Source organism: Oncorhynchus gorbuscha, unplaced genomic scaffold (assembly GCF_021184085.1).
Source record: "Oncorhynchus gorbuscha isolate QuinsamMale2020 ecotype Even-year unplaced genomic scaffold, OgorEven_v1.0 Un_scaffold_1779, whole genome shotgun sequence".
Classification (NCBI taxonomy): Eukaryota; Metazoa; Chordata; class Actinopteri; order Salmoniformes; family Salmonidae; genus Oncorhynchus; species Oncorhynchus gorbuscha.
Window position 1 is genome coordinate 85478 of NW_025746461.1, and position 22345 is coordinate 107822.

General features: G+C 46.0%; 1 protein-coding gene across 3 annotated transcripts in view; it reads right to left on the reverse strand.

Moving 5' to 3' along the window:
* LOC124024201 (arf-GAP with GTPase, ANK repeat and PH domain-containing protein 1) overlaps window positions 1-21703 on the reverse strand; it is a 104139-nt gene extending 82436 nt beyond the window's left edge. Inside the window, exons 1-3 of one of the 3 annotated variants that reach the window (XM_046338202.1) lie at window positions 21276-21703; window positions 19063-19204; window positions 18551-18685 (exon numbers count right to left, since the gene is read on the reverse strand). In XM_046338202.1, coding sequence (XP_046194158.1) covers window positions 18551-18685; window positions 19063-19204; window positions 21276-21407 — 409 coding nt within the window. In that variant the 5' untranslated portion in view covers window positions 21408-21703. The remainder of the gene's footprint in view (window positions 1-18550; window positions 18686-19062; window positions 19205-21275) is intronic. The other 2 variants (XM_046338201.1, XM_046338200.1) reach the window with 2 other exon arrangements.
* Window positions 21704-22345: the final 642 nt, after the last annotated feature.

The following is a 22345-nucleotide window of genomic DNA, read 5'->3' on the forward strand; positions in this document are numbered from 1 at the left end:
GTATATGTAGGGGTAAAGTGACTACGCATAGATAATAACACAGTGAGTAGCAGCAGAGCAGCAGAGTGTCAATGTAAATAGTCCAGGTAGCCATTTGAATAACTGTTTAGCAGTCTAATGGCTTGGGGGTAGCAGCAGTTTAGGAGCCAGTTAGTGCCTAGAATTGGTGCTCCGGTACAGGTCAAAAAGTTTGTTTACCAATTCTGCATTGTGATTTTGTGTGAAATACACCGAGTGGGAGAGAGAGCACTAACAGGCTGAGAGGGGGAGAGAGAGCGCTAACAGGCTGAGGGGGAGAGAGCGCTAACAGGCTGAGGGGGAGAGGGAGCGCTAACAGGCTGAGGGGGGAGAGGGAGCGCTAACAGGCTGAGGGGGGAGAGGGAGCGCTAACAGGCTGAGGGGGAGAGGGAGCGCTAACAGGCTGAGGGGGAGAGGGAGCGCTAACAGGCTGAGGGGGAGAGAGAGCGCTAATAGGCTGAGGGGGAGAGAGAGCGCTAATAGGCTGAGGGGGGAGAGAGAGAGCGCTAACAGGCTGAGGGGGAGCGAGAGCGCTAACAGGCTGAGGGGGGAGTGGGAGCGCTAACAGGCTGAGGGGGAGAGGGAGCGCTAATAGGCTGAGGGGGAGAGCGAGCGCTAATAGGCTGAGGGGGAGTGGGAGCGCTAATAGGCTGAGGGGGAGAGAGAGCGCTAACAGGCTGAGGTGAGAGTGCTAACAGGCTGAGGGGGAGAGAGTGCTAACAGGCTGAGGGGGAGAGAGTGCTAACAGGCTGAGGGGGAGAGAGTGCTAACAGGCTGAGGGGGAGAGAGTGCTAACAGGCTGAGGGGGAGAGAGTGCTAACAGGCTGAGGGGGAGAGAGTGCTAACAGGCTGAGGGGGAGAGAGTGCTAACAGGCTGAGGGGGGAGAGAGCGCTAACAGGCTGAGAGAGAGAGAGCTAACAGGCTGAGGGGGGAGAGCTAACAGGCTGAGGGGGGAGAGCTAACAGGCTGAGGGGAGAGAGCACGAACAGGCTGAGGTGGTGCGACAGCTAACCTTTTCCCTCCAACACCCAACTGGACAGTGTGAAAAAAAAAGAGAGGGACAGACACACACAGAAAGCGAGAGAGGGATAGAGAGGAAGGGAGAGAGAAAGTGGTGGCGAGGGTGCGGTCAGGGTGGTTAGTGCAGGCCTGCTATAAATATTAACTAATGAGTCAGAAGGAGCTAACGTGTCAGATAATGAGGCGCTAGCTGTGGCCTGCCGTGTGTGTGTGTGTGTGTGTGTGTGGCGCCTGCCAGGGATCCACTGGGGAAAAGGTCACTATTGTACCTCACTTATAACCCAGTAATTAGACCATCCTCCATTAGACCTGCCCTCTTATTCACTATCTTTTCTCTCTCGCTCTCTCTGCCAGGGGCCCCACATCCCAGACGAGGCCCACGTCAACCAAAATAAAGGCCCCACATTGACATACAGACACAGAGGCCCCACAAGAGCTACGTACGGTCACACATGGATAGTGTTGTGTACTGCTGTAGCGCCTCATGTCTGTCTTGGTCGACTGTTAGCAGGGCGCCTGCTGTGCCGCCAGGCCAGGGGAAACACTGATCTACTCCGACAGGCCCTTAGATTTGTTATCAAAACAATCCACAGCTAATTTGTCTTAATAACCGCCCTCATCTTGACAGACACTCATTTCCCTCTGTGTGAGGACTGAGGAACATAGCCCCTTCTGTTTCCACAGACGAGATAGATATTTGGTCGGAATTTTGGAAACAATGGCTAGGTGTGTTGCCATAGTAACGAGCGTACATGTGAATACACTGGGTTAAAGTGGAACTGACAGATACGCAGATATGAAACAGACAATCATAATATCAGTCAAAAATATCAAATTCCCAGTTTATGCTGCAAAACCAACTTTATAAGAGGTTTTAAAAATATGTTCTATGTGACTCAACATTCCATGACGTACACTAAGGCATTGTTGGCAGAATAGATGAATGCAGTTCAATGAATGATTGATATTTACATTTACATTTAAGTCATTTAGCAGACGCTCTTATCCAGAGCGACTTACAAATTGGTGCATTCACCTTATGACATCCAGTAGAACAGTCACTTTACAATAGTGCATCTAAATCTTAAAGGGGGGGGGGGGGGGGGGTGAGAAGGATTACTTATCCTATCCTAGGTATTCCTTAAAGAGGTGGGGTTTCAGGTGTCTCCGGAAGGTGGTGATTGACTCCGCTGTCCTGGCGTCGTGAGGGAGTTTGTTCCACCATTGGGGGGGCCAGAGAAGACATCACCTCCAACAAGCTACTATAGACCATACAGGACCATTGTGAACAGCACCTAGCTAGATAACACTGTGGACACCAGGGCATGGTGACTTCATGGAGACATTCTGACATGAGGCATTTATCAGACGCTCTTATCCAGAGAGACTTACAGTAGTGAGTGCAGACCTTCTCATACTTTTAATTCACCAATACATTTCTTGACAAAAACAAATGAATGTAACTAAGGCTGGGAATGTCAATAAGATCAAACTAGGAAGGGCGATGATCAGTCAGTTATAACGTTGCTAATATGCTAGCGTATCTATTTATGTAGCAACTTAAAAACACAGAGCCTAACTTTAGCTAGCTAGCTAGGATGATGTCATGTCATTGGAGGAGTGGGTGAGTGACTGTCTATTTCCCCTCATATCGTTTTTCAATGGCTACACACAGCTAGAGATGCAGGAGTCATTTGGTTAGCTAACAAGAACTTTAATGACTGTTATACAGTTAGCATAGATCTTACGTTCGCAAATTCACTCTGGCTATCTACTCGGCAATCTCGTCTGAGTGTGTCAAAGCGCAGAATAACTGATGAATTTACGAACGCACAACATCTGCTGAATATGACTGGTGTCAGTAAACGTAAGGGCAAAGAAATGAATAGTTAATCAAGAACGCAGCTAGATAACATGTAAACAGCCTAACCAGCTCTGCTACGGCAAGTAAACTGGTCAGAGTGAGGTGTTCTCTCATTTGTGTCTGGAAGTAGCTAGCCGACTTTAGCCAGTTAGGTTTGGGGACTTGGTTGGGACAAGCATGCAGCATGGCAGGCAAGCTGCAGAAGGACGAGGAGGTTATTCCCCATTGTTAATCAGTGGAATTTTGAAGGTCAACAAGCTGAAAAGGCTTGAGGGTTCATCTAATGTTTATTGGTTAGATTCCGCTCTGGCTAGCATTAGTTGTTGATCTTGTTGTATAACTGAGGGAGACAGAGTCTACCGTTTCATGGTTATTTGATCAATAAGACTGTAAAGTATGTTATGGCTTTTGCAGAACAAGTTGGCCTGTAAACACGCAGTCCAAACGCACTGCCGCCTTCCCACTCTATATTATTATACAACCGTTAAAATGCTGTCAGTTCCACTTTAAAGAGGGCAGCAGAGATGAACACCAGTGTGAATGTCATTCAGAGATACAGGTATAGAGGTGATAGGATCTACTTTGCGCCACAGAAGCCAGTTCATTTGGCCTGGTTGTCGTAAATCACCTTCACCATGCGCGGTTTCATCAACAAGTTGACTGATTTCCTAGTTCTCTAGGGTTGATCTGCAATGACAGGATTCAGAACTTCTAGACTTGGTGAAATACAGGGGCATTAGAATCCTGACTGTGTCCATTATAACACAGTAGCTAATTACAGCAATAGAAGGTATACGACAGTGACAATAGCGTAAATCAGTGTCCCTGGAGCGCGTGAGTATGTGTGTGAATCCTTCTGTGTGTGTGTTCCAGCACGAGGACAATGAGGCTTCTCAGCTCATTAGTGTGTGCTAACGAAGCACTGCGTCCCGGCTCTGACACGGGGGCGGCTGCAGCGGTGCGCGCGACTTGCCATGGCGACCGTAATTAGGATAATTAAATTAGCGCGCTGATGGACGAGGGGCCAGGGCGCTGTCAGGATCCCTGTCACCCCCCCGCTACATCCCCTTCCCATAGAACACCACCCCCATCACATCCCCTTCCCATAGAACACCACCCCCATCACCCCCATCCCTCTGACAGAGAGCCTGCCCAGGCCCTCCAGACAGCCTCTGACCCCCAGACAGAGGCCCCCAGACAGACAGCCTGCCCAGGCCCCCAGACAGACACAGCCCCCAGACAGACAGCCTGCCCAGGCCCCCAGACAGACAGCCTGCCCAGGCCCCCCCCAGACAGACAGCCTGCCCAGGCCCCCAGACAGACAGCCTGCCCAGGCCCCCAGACAGACAGCCTGCCCAGGCCCCCAGACAGACAGCCTGCCCAGGCCCCAGACAGAGGCCCTCAGCCTGCCCAGGCCCCCAGACAGACAGCCTGCCCAGGCCCCCAGACAGCAGCATGCCCAGGCCCTCAGACAGAGAGCCTGCCCAGGCCCCCAGACAGACAGCCTGCCCAGGCTCCCAGACAGACAGCCTGCCCAGGCCCCCAGACAGACAGCCTGCCCAGGCCCCCAGACAGACAGCCTGCCCAGGCCCCCAGACAGACAGCCTGCCCAGGCCCCCAGACAGACAGCCTGCCCAGGCCCCCAGACAGACAGCCTGCCCAGGCCCCCAGACAGTCAGCCTGCCCAGGCCCCCAGACGACAGCCTGCCCAGGCCCCCAGATGACAGCCTGCCCAGGCCCCCAGATGACAGCCTGCCCAGGCCCACAAGTATTCAACTCCATTGTTATGGCAGGCCTAAATAAGTTCAAGAGGAGAAGTGCTTAGCAGTCACGTAGGAAGTTGCATGGACTCTCTGTGTGTAATAGTGTTTAACATTATGTTTTAATGACTACCTCATCTCTGTAACCCACACATACAAATATATGTAAGGTCCCTCAGTCAAGCAGTGCATTTCAAACACAGATTCAAACACAAAAAACAGGGAGGTTTACTAATGCCTCGCAGAGAAGTTGTTCTACCAATAGGGGCACAACAAAAAGCAGACATATCCCTTTGAGCATGAAGTTATTAATTACACTTTGGAAGGTGTATCAATACACCCAGTCACTACAAAGTTACAGGCACCCTTCCTAACTCAGCTGCCAGAGAGGAAGGAAACCGCTCAGGGATTTCACCATGAGGCCAAAACAGTTAGAGTTTAAAAAATATATATATATTTTACCTTTATTTAACCAGGCAAGTCAGTTAAGAACAATTTCTTATTTTCAATGACGGCCTAGGAACAGTGGGTTAACTGCCTGTTCAGGGGCAGAACGACAGATGTGTACCTTGTCAGCTTGGGGGTTTTGAACTTGCAACCTTCCGGTTACTAGTCCAACGCTCTAACCACTACCCTGCCGCTACCCAGTTTAATGGCTATGATAGGAAAAAACTGAGGATGGATACACAACATTATAGTTACTCCACAATATCAAACTAAATGACAGAGTGAAAAGGAGGAAGCTGGTACAGATAAAAATATTCTAAAACTTGCATCCTGTTTGCAACAAGTCACAAAGTAATACTGCAAAAATGTGGCAAAGAAATGCACTTTTTGTCCTAAATACAAAGTGTTATGTTTGGGGCAAATCCATTACAACACATTACTGAGTACCACTCTCCATATTTTCAAGCATAGTGGTGGCTGCATCATGTTAAGGGTATGCTTGTAATTGTTGTAAGGAACGGGTTTTTTCAGGATAAAAAAATAAATGGAATGGAGCTAAGCACAGGCAACACCATAGAGGAAAACCTGATTCAATCTGCTTTCCACCAGACACTGGGAGATGAATTCACCTTCCAACAGGACAATAACCTCAAACACAAGGCCAAATCTACACGAGTTGCTTACCAAGAAGACTGTGAATGTTCCTGAGTGGGCGAGTAACAGTTTTGACTTGAATCTACTTGAAAAATCTAAAATGGTTGTCTAGCAATGATCAACAACCAATTTGACAGAGCTTGAAGAATTTTGAAAATAATAAAAATGGGCAAATGTTTTACAATCCAGGTGTGGATAGCTCTTAGACTTAACCAGAAAGACTCACAGCTATATATAATCACTCTTAGACTTACCCAGAAAGACTCACAGCTATAAATGCTGCCGAAGTGTTGACTCAGGAGGGTGAATACTTAAGTAAATGAGATGTGTTTTTCATTTTCAATAACTGTGCAAAGTTTCTAAAAACATGTTTTTACTTCGTCATTATGTGGTATTTTATTAGGATCCCCGTTAGCTGTTGTTAAAGCAGCAGCTACTCTTCCTGGGGTCCAACACACAACATAATACACAATGACATAGTACAGAACATCATTAGACAAGAACAGCTCAAGGACAGAACTACATACATTTTTAAAAAGGCACACGTAGCCTATATATCAATGCATACGCCCAAACTATCTAGGTCCAATAGGGGAGAGGCGTTGTGCTGCGAGGTGTTGCTTTATCTGGTTTTTGAAACCAGGTTTGCTGTTTATTTGAGCAATATGAGATGGAATGGAGTTCCATGCAATACATGCTCTATATAATACTGTACGTTTTCTAGAATTTGTTCTGGATTTGGGGACTGTGGAAAGACCCCTGGTGGCATGTCTGGTGGGGTAAGTGTGTGTCAGAGCTGTGTGTAAGTTGACTATGCAAACAATTTGGGATTTTCAACACATTCATGTTTCTAATAAAAATAAGAAATGATGCAGTCAGTCTCTCCTCAACTCTTAGCCAAGAGAGACTGGCAGCATAGTATTAATATCAGTCCTCTGATTACAATGAATAGTAAGAAATGCCGCTCTGTTCTGGGCCAGATGCATCTCAACTAGGTCTTTCCTTGCCGCGCTGGACCACACGACTGGACACTAATCAAGGTTAGACAAAACTAGAGCCTGCAGAACTGGCTTTTTGGAGTGTTGTGTCAAAAAAGCAAAGCATCTCTTTATTACAGCCAGACCTCTCCCCATCTTTACAACCACTGAATTATGGGGTATTGTGTGTAGATGGGTGAGGGGAAAAAAATGTTTTTATAAAATGCTGAATTCAGGCTCTAACAACAAAATGTGGAATAAGTCAAGGGGTATGAATACCTTCTGCATTAATACACTAACACACTCCTGTCGTGTGGTTCTACCATGAGAACCTCTGACCCCACTGTACACATTAATACACTAACACACTCCTGTCGTGTGGTTCTACCATGAGAACCTCTGACCCCACTGTACACATTAATACACTAACACACTCCTGTCGTGTGGTTCTACCATGAGAACCTCTGACCCCACTGTACACATCAATACACTAACACACTCCTGTCGTGTGGTTCTACCATGAGAACCTCTGACCCCACTGTACACATCAATACACTAACACACTCCTGTGGTGTGGTTCTACCATGAGAACCTCTGACCCCACTGTACACATTAATACACTAACACACTCCTGTGGTGTGGTTCTACCATGAGAACCTCTGACCCCACAAAAACGCTGAACCATGAAAGCATAGTGACAGGACCACTACATAGCTAGCACGCACGCACACACACAGTACCCTGCCAAAACAAACAAATCCTCTTCATTTGCCCCTCCCCCATCACATAAATCTAATGCATGTAGATGACTGTGTATCTGTGCCAATTAATTTAATGGTAAATGTTCTGACCACTTATGCAACAGGATCATGTATTTTATCCCTGTTCACACATTACAACTCATTGTATCCCTGTTCACACATTACAACTCATTGTATCCCTGTTCACACATTACAACTCATTGTATCCCTGTTCACACATTACAACTCATTGTATCCCTGTTCACACATTACAACTCATTGTATCCCTGTTCACACATTACAACTCATTGTATCCCTGTTCACACATTACAACTCATTGTATCCCTGTTCAACATTACAACTTTGTATCCCTGTTCACACATTACAACTCATTGTATCCCTGTTCACACATTACAACTCATTGTATCCCTGTTCACACATTACAACTCATTGTATCCCTGTTCACACATTACAACTCATTGTATCCCTGTTCACACATTACAACTCATTGTATCCCTGTTCACACATTACAACTCATTGTATCCCTGTTCACACATTACAACTCATTGTATCCCTGTTCACACATTACAACTCATTGTATCCCTGTTCACACATTACAACTCATTGTATCCCTGTTCACACATTACAACTCATTGTATCCCTGTTCACACATTACAACTCATTGTATCCCTGTTCACACATTACAACTCATTGTATCCCTGTTCACACATTACAACTCATTGTATCCCTGTTCACACATTACAACTCATTGTATCCCTGTTCACACATTACAACTCATTGTATCCCTGTTCACACATTACAACTCATTGTATCCCTGTTCACACATTACCACTCACTCCCTGTGACACATTACCACTCATTGTATCCCTGTGACACATTACCACTCATTGTATCCCTGTGACACATTACCACTCATTGTATCCCTGTGACACATTACCACTCATTGTATCCCTGTGACACATTACCACTCATTGTATCCCTGTTCACACATTACCACTCATTGTATCCCTGTTCACACATTACCACTCACCCTGTGACACATTACCACTCATTGTATCCCTGTTCACACATTACAACTCATTTGTATCCCTGTTCACACATTACAACTCATTGTATCCCTGTTCACACATTACCACTCATTGTATCCCTGTGACACATTACCACTCATTGTATCCCTGTTTACACTCATTGTATCCCTGTTCACACATTACAACTCATTGTATCCCTGTTCACACTCATTGTATCCCTGTTCACACATTACAACTCATTGTATCCCTGTTCACACATTACCACTCATTGTATCCCTCACATTACAACTCATTGTATCCCTGTTCACACATTACAACTCATTGTATCCCTGTTCACACATTACAACTCATTGTATCCCTGTTCACACATTACAACTCATTGTATCCCTGTTCACACATTACAACTCATTGTATCCCTGTTCACACATTACAACTCATTGTATCCCTGTTCACACATTACCACTCATTGTATCCCTGTTCACACATTACAACTCATTGTATCCCTGTTCACACATTACAACTCATTCCCTGTATCCCTGTTCACACATTACAACTCATTGTATCCCTGTTCACACATTACAACTCATTGTATCCCTGTTCACACATTAACTCATTGTATCAACTCATTGTATCCCTGTTCACACATTACAACTCATTGTATCCCTGTTCACACATTACAACTCATTGTATCCCTGTTCACACATTACAACTCATTGTATCCCTGTTCACACATTTGTATCCCTGTTCACACTCATTGTATCCCTGTTCACACATTACCACTCATTGTATCCCTGTTCACACATTACAACTCATTGTATCCCTGTTCACACATTACCACTCATTGTATCCCTGTTCACACATTACCACTCATTGTATCCCTGTTCACACATTACAACTCATTGTATCCCTGTTCACACATTACAACTCATTGTATCTCTGTTCACACATTACCACTCATTGTATCCCTGTTCACACATTACAACTCATTGTATCCCTGTTCACACATTACCACTCATTGTATCCCTGTTCACACATTACAACTCATTGTATCCCTGTTCACACATTACAACTCATTGTATCCCTGTTCACACATTACCACTCATTGTATCCCTGTTCACACATTACAACTCATTGTATCCCTGTTCACACATTACAACTCATTGTATCCCTGTTCACACATTACAACTCATTGTATCCCTGTTCACACATTACAACTCATTGTATCCCTGTTCACACATTACCACTCATTGTATCCCTGTTCACACATTACAACTCATTGTATCCCTGTTCACACATTACAACTCATTGGCTGTTTTATGTGATTTAAAACAAGACTTGGCATTATTTTACTGTTACTTTGAATTTCCATAAAGTCCCATTGGAATCGTGTCAACATGACCTTATAGGGATTCATAGCCAATATGAGCTTGTGGTTCATAATGAACGTATGTAGCGTGTGGTTCATAATGAACGTATGTAGCGTGTGGTTCATAATGAACGTATGTAGCGTGTGGTTCATAATGAACGTATGTAGCGCGTGGTTCATAATGAAATGTATGTAGCGCGTGGTTCATAATGAACGTATGTAGCGCGTGGTTCATAATGAACGTATGTAGCGCGTGGTTCATAATGAACGTATGTAGCGCGTGGTTCATAATGAACCTATGAACGTGGTTCATAATGAACGTATGTAGCGCGTGGTTCATAATGAACGTATGTAGCGCGTGGTTCATAATGAACCTATGGAGCGTGTGGTTCATAATGAACCTATGTAGCGCGTGGTTCATAATGAACCTATGTAGCGCGTGGTTCATAATGAACCTATGTAGTGCGTGGTTCATAATGAACCTATGTAGCGCGTGGTTCATAATGAACGTATGTAGCGCGTGGTTCATAATGAACGTATGTAGCGCGTGGTTCATAATGAACGTATGTAGCGTGTGGTTCATAATGAACGTATGTAGCGCGTGGTTCATAATGAACGTATGTAGCTTGTGGTTCATAATGAACGTATGTAGCTTGTGGTTCATAATGAACGTATGTAGCATGTGGTTCATAATGAACGTATGTAGCGTGTGGTTCATAATGAACGTATGTAGCGCGTGGTTCATAATGAACGTATGTAGCATGTGGTTCATAATGAACGTATGTAGCATGTGGTTCATAATGAACGTATGTAGCGCGTGGTTCATAATGAACGTATGTAGCATGTGGTGTAAATGATGGTATACATATCGTATGTCTAACAGAAATCGATCCATAGTTAAAGTGAGATCACGGACTACACATGCAAGGCTGCAAAGATCAATACACAAAATGTGTTGAGGAATGATTCCTGTTTTATAAATTGCAGCTTCACTATTCCCCTGGCGATGAATGAAGGGAGACGGGCTAAATCTACAACACCTTCATTAATCATCTGTGATTTAAAACGCGATTTATCTGCACAACGACTGAATGGTGAAAGTCAGATAAATAATGTCATTCTAAACAGAACTGTTTCTCTATGCGGTGCCGTACACCAGCAAATAAAACACAGTCAGAATTATACTAAAAACAATACTAATATTAAAAGAATAGTAACCTTCACCATCATAACAAAAATCCACAGTTCCTTCCATCCAAAGCACGTGTCACATGACGTGAGGGAATTGAACCCAGCACCTTAATATAGACACAGCTATCTGGACCACACTACAAACACACCACAGGGCTCTGAGCAGACATAACGGGCTCCAACTGTGTGTGTGTGTGTGTGTGTGTGTGTGTGTGTGTGTGTGTGTGTGTGTGTGTGTGTGTGTGTGTGTGTGTGTGTGTGTGTGTGTGTGTGTGTGTGTGTGTGTGTGTGTGTGTGTGTGTGTGTGTGTGTGTGTGTGTGTGTGTGTGTGTGTGTGTGAGAGAATAGAGTATGAGCACCAAGTCCTACAGTCAGGCGAATACGCTCCACAATCAAAAGGTCACCTTTTATACAACAAAATGGAGTCAGATACATTCAGAGACCGTGAGTAGATGAGAGGAACACAGGAGGTAGATGACTAGAGATGATGCTATTGGTCCTCTATTACAGGAGAATTAGTGTGGCGGTGGGGGGGATCATACGATCGCCTCGGACCAATTATTTTTGTTGAGCATCTTAACCACATCCTCCCTCTAACGAAGGCAGAGAGGCAGAGAGCCCCCGCCACACATCATCATTACTACAGTCCTCCGTCTCCAAATTAAGGTAATTATGGCAAATGTCTACAGTCCTCCGTCTCCAAATTAAGGTCATGTAAAGTAGTAATTATGGCAAATGTGCAGCTTGGATGCAAGAGGAAGGGAGGCTAATTCAGGCAAACTCAAGCGTGTGTGTGTACATGTACTTGGCACACACACACACACACACACACACACACACACACACACACACACACACACACACACACACACAGAAAAAAGAGATACACACACACACACACACACACACACACACACACACACACACACACACACACACACACACACACACACACACACAGAGAGAGAGAGAGAGAGAGAATGACGAGAAAAAGAAACACACACACACACACACACACAGAGATACACACACACCTCTGGGCAGAAAACTGCTGCCAAGGCGGCTGTGGCACAAAACATTAAAATAATCATTTTCGTACTCATCAATGAATTCCACTGTAGTGGATCATTCTAAAAGGAGTGATTAATTGAGGATAATTAAATGAAAAAGGAGACAGTGTCACTAATAAGGATTTTAGACTTATTTTCTTGGCATTCATTTACCACAGATGACTTGGCTGTGAAACGCGCCCACACTCACACCCTGAGAATGACAGTAGATTTGGCTTCACCAGCAGTGTAACAACTAACAGGATAATAGCAGGGTATTGAGTCTCTAAAGCTCACACAGAGGATTTACACACGGACAACTACGAGGCCGCGCGCGACTCCAATGCCATCATTAAGTCTGCCGACGCCACGACGGCGGTAGGCCTGACCACCGACGACGATGAGACGACCTACAGGGAGGAGGTCATTGACCTGGCAGTGTGGTGCCAGGACAACAACGTGTCCCTCAACATCAGCAGGACAAAGGAGCTGATCGGGGACTACAGGAAACGGAGGGGTGAGCACGCCTCCATTCATATACACGGGCTGTGGTGGAGCAGGTGGAGAGCTTCAAGTTCCTCGTGTCCACATCACTAAGGAATTAACATGTTCCCCACACACCAACACAGTCGAGGAAACAGTGCCTCCCCGTTCAGGAGGCTGAAAAGATTCTGCATGGGTCCTCAGATCTACAGCTGCACCACTGAGAGCATCTTGACTGGCTGCATCACCTCTTAGTATGGAAACTGCTCTGCATCCGACCACAAGGCACTAGAGGGTAGTGAGAACAGCCCAGTAAATCACTGTGACCGAGCTCCCTGCTATCCAAGACCTCTATAAAAAATAGCCAAAGACTCCAGCCATCCAAGTCATAGACTGTTCTCTCTGCTACCGCACAGCAAGCGGTACCGGAGCACCAAGTCTGGAACAAACAGGACCCTGAACAGTATTTCCCCGTAAGCCATAAGACTGATAAACAGTTAGTTAAATAGTTAACCAACAGCTACCTGGACTATCTGCATTGACCCTTTTTGCACAAACCTCTTGACTAACCTACGCTGCTGTTACAGTTTATTATCATCCTGTTGTCTAGTCACTTTCTCTACCTATATGTACATATCTACCTCAATTACCTCGTACTCCTGCACATTGACTCCCTACTGGTACCCCGTGTATATAACCAAGTTATCATTGACTCCCTACTGGTACCCCGTGTATATAACCAAGTTATCATTGACTCCCTACTGGTACCCCGTGTATATAACCAAGTTATCATTGACTCAGTACTGGTACCCCGTGTATATAACCAAGTTATCATTGACTCCCTACTGGTACCCCGTGTATATAACCAAGTTATCATTGACTCAGTACTGGTACCCCGTGTATATAACCAAGTTATCATTGACTCCCTACTGGTACCCCGTGTATATAACCAAGTTATCATTGACTCAGTACTGGTACCCCGTGTATATAACCAAGTTATCATTGACTCAGTACTGGTACCCCGTGTATATAACCAAGTTATCATTGACTCAGTACTGGTACCCCGTGTATATAACCAAGTTATCATTGACTCAGTACTGGTACACCGTGTATATAACCAAGTTATCATTGACTCAGTACTGGTACCCCGTGTATATAACCAAGTTATCATTGACTCAGTACTGGTACCCCGTGTATATAACCAAGTTATCATTGACTCAGTACTGGTACCCCGTGTATATAACCAAGTTATCATTGACTCCCTACTGGTACCCCGTGTATATAACCAAGTTATCATTGACTCCCTACTGGTACCCTGTGTATATAACCAAGTTATCATTGACTCCCTACTGGTACCCCGTGTATATAACCAAGTTATCATTGACTCAGTACTGGTACCCCGTGTATATAACCAAGTTATCATTGACTCCCTACTGGTACCCCGTGTATATAACCAAGTTATCGTTGACTCAGTACTGGTACCCCGTGTATATAACCAAGTTATCATTGACTCAGTACTGGTACCCCGTGTATATAACCAAGTTATCATTGACTCAGTACTGGTACCCCGTGTATATAACCAAGTTATCATTGACTCAGTACTGGTACTCCGTGTATATAACCAAGTTATCATCGACTCAGTACTGGTACCCCGTGTATATAACCAAGTTATCATTGACTCCCTACTGGTACCCCGTGTATATAACCAAGTTATCATTGACTCAGTACTGGTACCCCGTGTATATAACCAAGTTATCATTGACTCAGTACTGGTACTCCGTGTATATAACCAAGTTATCATCGACTCAGTACTGGTACCCCGTGTATATAACCAAGTTATCATCAACTCAGTACTGGTACCCCGTGTATACAACCAAGTTATCATCGACTCAGTACTGGTACCCCGTGTATATAACCAAGTTGACACTGGGATGGTATCTATCTAGAGCCGGCTGCATCTGCTGCACTCAACAAAACAGAGGGCTGTTACAATCATCTCACTGTATATAAACTAACCCCCGCGCACACACGCACGCACGCACACACACACACACAGCTCTCATCAAATCCCAGAGAAGTGTGTGCTGCAGGGCCGGGGTTCCCATAGAGAGAATAAGTCAACTAAACATCTTCAGATCCAGCTGATTTCCCTGGAGTAGGAATAGATCTGGAGTCTGCTGTCAGTCAGTCAGTCTGGAGGCTGCTGTCAGTCTGGAGGCTGCTGTCAGTCAATCAGTCTGGAGGCTGCTGTCAGTCAGTCAGTCTGGAGGCTGCAGTCAGTCAGTCAGTCTGGAGGCTGCTGTCAGTCTGGAGGCTGCTGTCAGTCAGTCAGTCTGGAGGCTGCTGTCAGTCTGGAGGCTGCTGTCAGTCTGGAGGCTGCTGTCAGTCTGGAGGCTGCTGTCAGTCTGGAGGCTGTCAGTCAGTCTGGAGGCTGCAGTCAGTCTGGAGGCTGCAGTCAGTCTGGAGGCTGCAGTCAGTCTGGAGGCTGCAGTCAGTCTGGAGGCTGCAGTCAGTCAGTCAGTCTGGAGGCTGCAGTCAGTCAGTCAGTCTGGAGGCTGCAGTCAGTCAGTCAGTCAGGAGGCTGCAGTCAGTCAGTCAGTCTGGAGGCTGCAGTCAGTCAGTCAGTCTGGAGGCTGCTGTCAGTCAGTCAGTCTGGAGGCTGCTGTCTGTCAGTCTGTCACTCACACCCCAAAACACTTCTAAACGACTTGTAAATCCACTGAGACCTCTTTTACTCTGGGGTTTCAAACCATCTATCGATGGATTCAGGTTGGAAACACCACGTAGTCCGATTTCAAGTGCATAATGTAAAAACGATAGTAAATGTCTTGCATTTGATCATGTCTGAAAACAGAGCCTCAGTAGTCATATTGAAAGAGACTTTCAGATCTACACCAGCAGGGCTCCACAGAAAAGCTGGTCTGAAGAGATCACAACAGTCTTCATGTGTATTCACCTACTGCTCTCTAGTGGTCAGTCAATGTAATGACAACGTTTCCTACTTGGACCCACAGTGGTCATTAAGTGTTTTAGATTGATCATATTTACCAGATATTTCATTCATATCATGATGAATCATTTCAAAATCCACGTTTTTGGTTACAGAAAATAGCATTTTGTGATACAAGTGGAAATAAAACAGCAATGAGTCCAGCAGACTAGAGACACACAGAGAGAGACGCACACAGAGACACAGAGAGAGAGAGAGAGAGAGACACAGAGAGAGAGAGAGAGAGACAGAGAGAGAGAGAGAGAGAGAGAGACACAGAGAGAGAGAGAGAGACACAGAGAGAGAGAGACGACACAGAGAGAGAGAGAGAGAGAGAGAGAGAGAGCACACAGAGAGAGAGAGAGACGCACACAGACAGAGACACACAGAGACAGAGACAGAGAGAGACAGAGAGAGAGACAGAGAGAGAGAGAGAGAGAGAGACACAGAGAGAGAGAGAGAGAGAGAGAGAGAGAGAGAGAGAGAGAGAGAGAGAGAGACAGAGAGAGACACAGAGAGAGAGAGAGAGAGAGACAGAGAGAGAGAGACACAGAGAGAGAGAGAGAGAGAGAGAGAGAGAGAGAGCACACAGAGAGAGAGAGAGAGAGAGACGCACACAGAGAGAGAGAGAGAGAGACACACAGAGAGAGAGAGAGAGAGAGAGACACACACAGAGAGACACAGAGAGAGAGAGAGAGACACAGACACAGAGAGAGAGAGAGAGAGAGAGAGAGAGAGAGAGAGAGAGAGAGACGACACAGAGAGAGAGAGAGAGAGAGAGAGACGCACACAGAGAGAGAGAGAGAGACACAGAGAGAGAGAGACGCACACACAGAGAGAGAGAGAGCACACACAGAGAGAGAGAGAGAGACGCACACAGAGAGAGAGAGAGACGCACACAGAGAGAGAGAGAGAGACGCACACACAGAAAGAGAGAGAGACGCACACAGAGAGAGAGAGACAGAGAGAGACGCACACAGATAGACACACAGAGCGAGAGAGAGAGAGAGAGAGAGACGCACACACAGAGAGAGAGAGAGACGCACACAGAGAGAGAGAGAGACGCACACAGAGAGAGAGACGCACACAGAGAGAGAGAGACACAGAGAGAGAGAGAGACGCACACAGAGAGAGAGAGAGAGAGACGCACACAGAGAGAGAGAGAGAGAGACGCACACAGAGAGAGAGACGCACACAGAGAGAGAGAGAGAGAGACGCACACAGAGAGAGAGACGCACACAGAGAGACACACACAGAGAGAGAGAGAGAGGCACACAGACAGAGAGACGCACACAGAGAGACTTTGTGGAGGATGATTTGGTGTATCGGGGGCTGGTAATGAGCCACTGATTGCATGCCATATATTTCACTAATTCCAGCCTAGCTGGGCCCATGCCCCGCCCCAGCTCCCCCATGATGACACCACATCTTTATTAACGAGTTACAGCGTGGTGATTAATATAGGTGATATAGCAGAACAGCCTCAGGATTGACTCTTACTGGAGCAGGGCTCCAACTTGGTATTAACACGGGTGACCATACTATAGTAGTATAGTGTAGACTCTTCTAGAAGACATCACCTCCAACAAGCTACTATAGACCATACAGGACCATTGTGAACAGCACCTAGCTAGATAACACTGTGGACACCAGGGCATGGTGGCTTCATGGAGACATTCTGACATGAGACATTTATCAGACGCTCTTATCCAGAGAGACTTACAGTAGTGAGTGCAGACCTTCTCATACTTTTAATGGAGACGTTAATGATGAAACTGGATATTTCTTAGTGGAAAAGGGAATGAAAGGTCAGTCATATTTCTCAGGGGCAAAGGGTGTCCAAGGTCAACCATATGTCTTGATGGAAAAGGCAGTCCAAGAATAGCCATGTATATTTTGGAGTCACAGGTCAACCATATGTCTTGATGGAAAAGGCAGTCCAAGAACAGCCATGTATATTTTGGAGTCACAGGTCAACCATATGTCTTGATGGAAAAGGCAGTCCAAGAACAGCCATGTATATTTTGGAGTCACAGGTCAACCATATGTCTTGATGGAAAAGGCAGTCCAAGAACAGCCATGTATATTTTGTCTCAACCATGTCTTGATGGAAAAGGCAGTCCAAGAACAGCCATGTATATTTTGGAGTCATCAGCCATATTTTGATGGAAAAGTCAAGAACAGCCATGTCAGCCATATGTCTTGATGGAAAAGGCAGTCCAAGAACAGCCATGTATATTTTGGAGTCACAGGTCAACCATATGTCTTGATGGAAAAGGCAGTCCAAGAACAGACATGTATATTTTGGAGTCACAGGTCAACCATATGTCTGGAACCATCCTCTCCCTCTCAGTCCTCAACATGTGCTTTATGTATTTCTCCATGCTGGTTGAGATCATGTGACATAGCCAGCGAATGGCTGGTGCTGCTGGACTGGGCGCCGCTGTCCATAAGAGGGACCTTGTGACTCAGCCCGCTCCCCTCCCTGTATTATAAAATGTAATTGCGGTTCTCTTCAGCTAAATCGGTGAGAAGCCCATTTAATAGTTCATGGACAGATGATTAAGACCAAGCAAACGGCCGTCATCAGGGTGAATGTCACCTTGCTTCCCCTCATGTCTTCATACAGGAAGGAAGAAGCTTTGGCTGCACACTGTAGAGATGTATGAATTACAGGTGGTGGGTTCAGCTGACCAACTGTATTTAATGGCTGATAATTATATTAAATTAAACCAAATCCACAACCTGTGAGAAACATTTAATCTGCATAAACATATTCACATATTCTATGTGTTTTTATTCTCATAAATCTACTTCCTGTATCTAAGTTGTGTTGAATGAAAGATGAATCCATGATCTACAGTTATTGTGGAGTTAGAACAGACAACTCAAACAGTGGGTTATCTTAGTTTTGGATAACATCTCTGGTGGAGTAGTCTTACCGTCCTGGAAGACCCGTTCCACATTGAGGCCGTAGGTGGCACACGTCTCATAGTAGGTGCAGCGCTTCAGGTCATTGGACAGCTTGCGTGCTCGCGTGTCATCGATGACCCGGGGATTGGCTGAGCTGATAGCATCTGCAATCACAGAAATAGTCAAGCATGTGGCGCCATCTAGTGCTGATAGAGAGGAAGTGCATGTTTTATTGTAGTAATTACAAACAGGCGTTAGGTGGCAGTGACACTCCAAGGAAGGGGTTTCACACAGCTGGAGAAAAGATGCAAGAACGTGTATAGAACTATGTTTATAGAACGTGTATAGAACTATGTGTGTGTGTCTCTGCGTGTCAGTGTGTGTGTGTGTGTGTGTGTGTGTGTGTGTGTGTGTGTGTGTGTGTGTGTGTGTGTGTGTGTGTGTGTGTGTGTGTGTGTGTGTGTGTGTGTGTGTGTGTGCCAGTGTGTGTGTGCCAGTGTGCCTGTGTGTGCGTGCGTGCGTGCGTGCGTGCGTGTCTCACCTTGCGTCCCCACCAACACCAGAGGTACCTCAGCAGTGTTTCGGTAGTTAGCCATGCGGCTGTAGTAATGGTAGACTGTCTGGAAACTGATCTCATCCTCCAGACTGAACACAAATATCACTGCATCCACCCACAGGGAAAACTGGAGAGAGACAGAGGAAGAGAGAGGGGTGAAAGGGAGAGAGCGAGAGGACGGAATGATGTGAGAAAGAGGAGAGGGAGAGGACAGAATGATGTGGGAGAGAGCGAGAGGACGGAATGATGTGAGAAAGAGGAGAGGGAGAGAACAGAATGATGTGGGAGAGGGAGAGGACAGAATGATGTGGGAGAGGGAGAGGACAGAATGATGTGGGAGAGGGAGAGGACAGAATGATGTGGGAGAGGAGAGGACAGAATGATGTGGAGAGGGAGAGGACAGAATGATGTGGGAGAGGGAGAGGACAGAATGATGTGGGAGAGGGAGAGGACAGAATGATGTGGGAGAGGGAGAGGACAGAATGATGTGGGAGAGGGAGAGGACAGAATGATGTGGGAGAGGGAGAGGACAGAATGATGTGAGAGAGGGAGAGGACAGAATGATGTGAGAAAGAGGAGAGGACAGAATGATGTGGGAGAGGGAGAGGACAGAATGATGTGGGAGAGGGAGAGGACAGAATGATGTGAGAAAGAGGAGAGGGAGAGGACAGAATGATGTGTGAAAGAGGAGAGGGAGAGGACAGAATGATGTGAGAAAGAGGAGAGGGAGAGGACAGAATGATGTGGGAGAGGATGAGAGGACAGAATGATGTGAGAAAGAGGAGAGGGAGAGGACAGAATGATGTGGGAGAGGGAGAGGACAGAATGATGTGAGAAAGAGGAGAGGGAGAGGACAGAATGATGTGAGAAAGAGGAGAGGGAGAGAACAGAATGATGTGGGAGAGGGAGAGAACAGAATGATGTGGGAGAGGGAGAGAACAGAATGATGTGGGAGAGGGAGAGAACAGAATGATGTGGGAGAGGGAGAGGACAGAATGATGTGGGAGAGGGAGAGGACAGAATGATGTGAGAAAGAGGAGAGGGAGAGGACAGAATGATGTGGGAGAGGGAGAGGACAGAATGATGTGAGAAAGAGGAGAGGGAGAGAACAGAATGATGTGGGAGAGGGAGAGGACAGAATGATGTGAGAAAGAGGACAGAATGATGTGAGAAAGAGGAGAGGGAGAGAACAGAATGAAGAGGGTAGAAAGTTTTAAGTTCCTCTGCATCACGGACAAACTGAATTGGTCCACCCACACAGACAGCATTGTGAAGAAGGCGCAGCAGCGCCTCCTCAACCTCAGGAGGCTGAAGAAATTCGGAGTGTCACCAAAAACACTCACAAACTTCTACAGATGCACAATCGAGAGCATCCTGGCGGGCTGTATCACCGCCTGGTATGGCAACTGCCCCGCCCACAACCGCAGGGCTCTCCAGAAGGTAGTGAGGTCTGCACAACGCATCACCGGGGGCAAACTACCTGCCCTCCAGGACACCTACACCACCCGATGTTACAGGAAGGCCATAAAGATCATCAAGGACATCAACCACCTGAACCACTGCCTGTTCACCCCGCTATCATCCAGAAGGTGAGGTCAGTACAGGTGCATCAAAGCTGGGACCGAGAGACTGAAAAACAGCTTCTATCTCAAGGCCAGTCAATCAAGTCTGGAGGCTGTCAGTCAATCAGTCTGGAGGACTGCTAAACAGCCATCACTAACATTGACTGGCTGCTGCCAACATACAGACTCAACTCCAGCCACTTTAATAATGGAAATTGATGTACAAAATGTATCACTAGCCACTTTAAACAATGCCACTTAATATAATGTTTACATACCCTACATTACTCATCTCATATGTATATACTGTACTCTATACCATCTACTGCATCTTGCATATGCCGTTCTGTACCATCACTCATTCATATATTTTTATGTACATATTCTTCATCCCTTTACACTTGTTAGATTACCCATTGGATATTACTGTTGGAACTGGAAGCACAAGCATTTCAATACACTCACATTAACATCTGCTAACCATGTGTATGTGACCAATAAAATTAGATTTGAATAAAACTAGTTCTGGATTAAAAAGGGTGATCAACAGAGAATGTCCATTAAAGTGAAGTTTTACTCTCGACTACATCTGTTTACAGGCAACCCTGTGCATGTTAATACAGCTGTAATACCAACCTGAGCCTCTGGGGGGCCCCCTTCATCTCTGATGAGCAGTAGGTTGCTCTGTCCGTCCACCACTATCTCCTTCTTAAAACGTCCCCCTGCAGGAACAACACATAGCATGAGAGAGAGGAGAGGGACTAACATGGAGACGGATCAAATACTACCTGAGTAACCACAGAATAACTAAACTCACGTAGCTTTTAGTCCAATGTCACATTTCATCTGTTGATATCTCAGCAGGACAGCTATATAGAGTTAGAGCAGCGAGGGTGAATTCAACTAACTGTTGATGATGTAATAAATGTGTAGTAAAAATGTATTGATGAGGTAATGGTAGTGAGAAGGAGACATGACACACACTGAGGAGGTCAGCCGTCTAGGACTAGATGGTGATAATGACTACCCACAGGAGAATGAGAGGAATGCTGCTGTACAGGTAAACCACACACAGAGATGACGTGTGTGTGTGTGTGTGTGTGTGTGTGTGTGTGTGTGTGTGTGTGTGTGTGTGTGTGTGTGTGTGTGTGTGTGTGTGTGTGTGTGTGTGTGTGTGTGTGTGTGTGTGTGTGTGTGTGTGTGTGTGTGTGTGTGTGTGTGTGTGTGTGTGTGTGTGTGTGTGTGTGTGTGTGTGTGTGTGTGTGTGTGTGTGTGTGTGTGTGTGTGTGTGTGTGTGTGTGTGTGTGTGTGTGTGTGTGTGTGTGTGTGTGTGTGTGTGTGTGTGTGTGTGTGTGTGTGTGTGTGTGTGTGTGTGTGTGTGTGTGTGTGTGTGTGTCCCAGCAGGTCATTTCTCAGAAAAGCATGTTTCATCTGTGAGACCTGTTAGAATGATGTTCTTCAACTCTTCTCTGGCTCTGAGGCTGACCTATGAACCTTGGCCTCAGATGGAAAGGTCAGAGGGTATGGGCCGTGACCAAGGGGGAGGGGGGGTGGTAAAGTACTTTCCTGTCCCGGGGCTTAAGCAGCCTAGGGGAGCCATCCTAGGGGAGTGTCATGTAGCACTATGGTCCCCAACCATGGGTACTAAGACCTCTGGGAGTAGTTTCATGTAGCACAGCATTACTGACATCTAACGATCTGCCTGC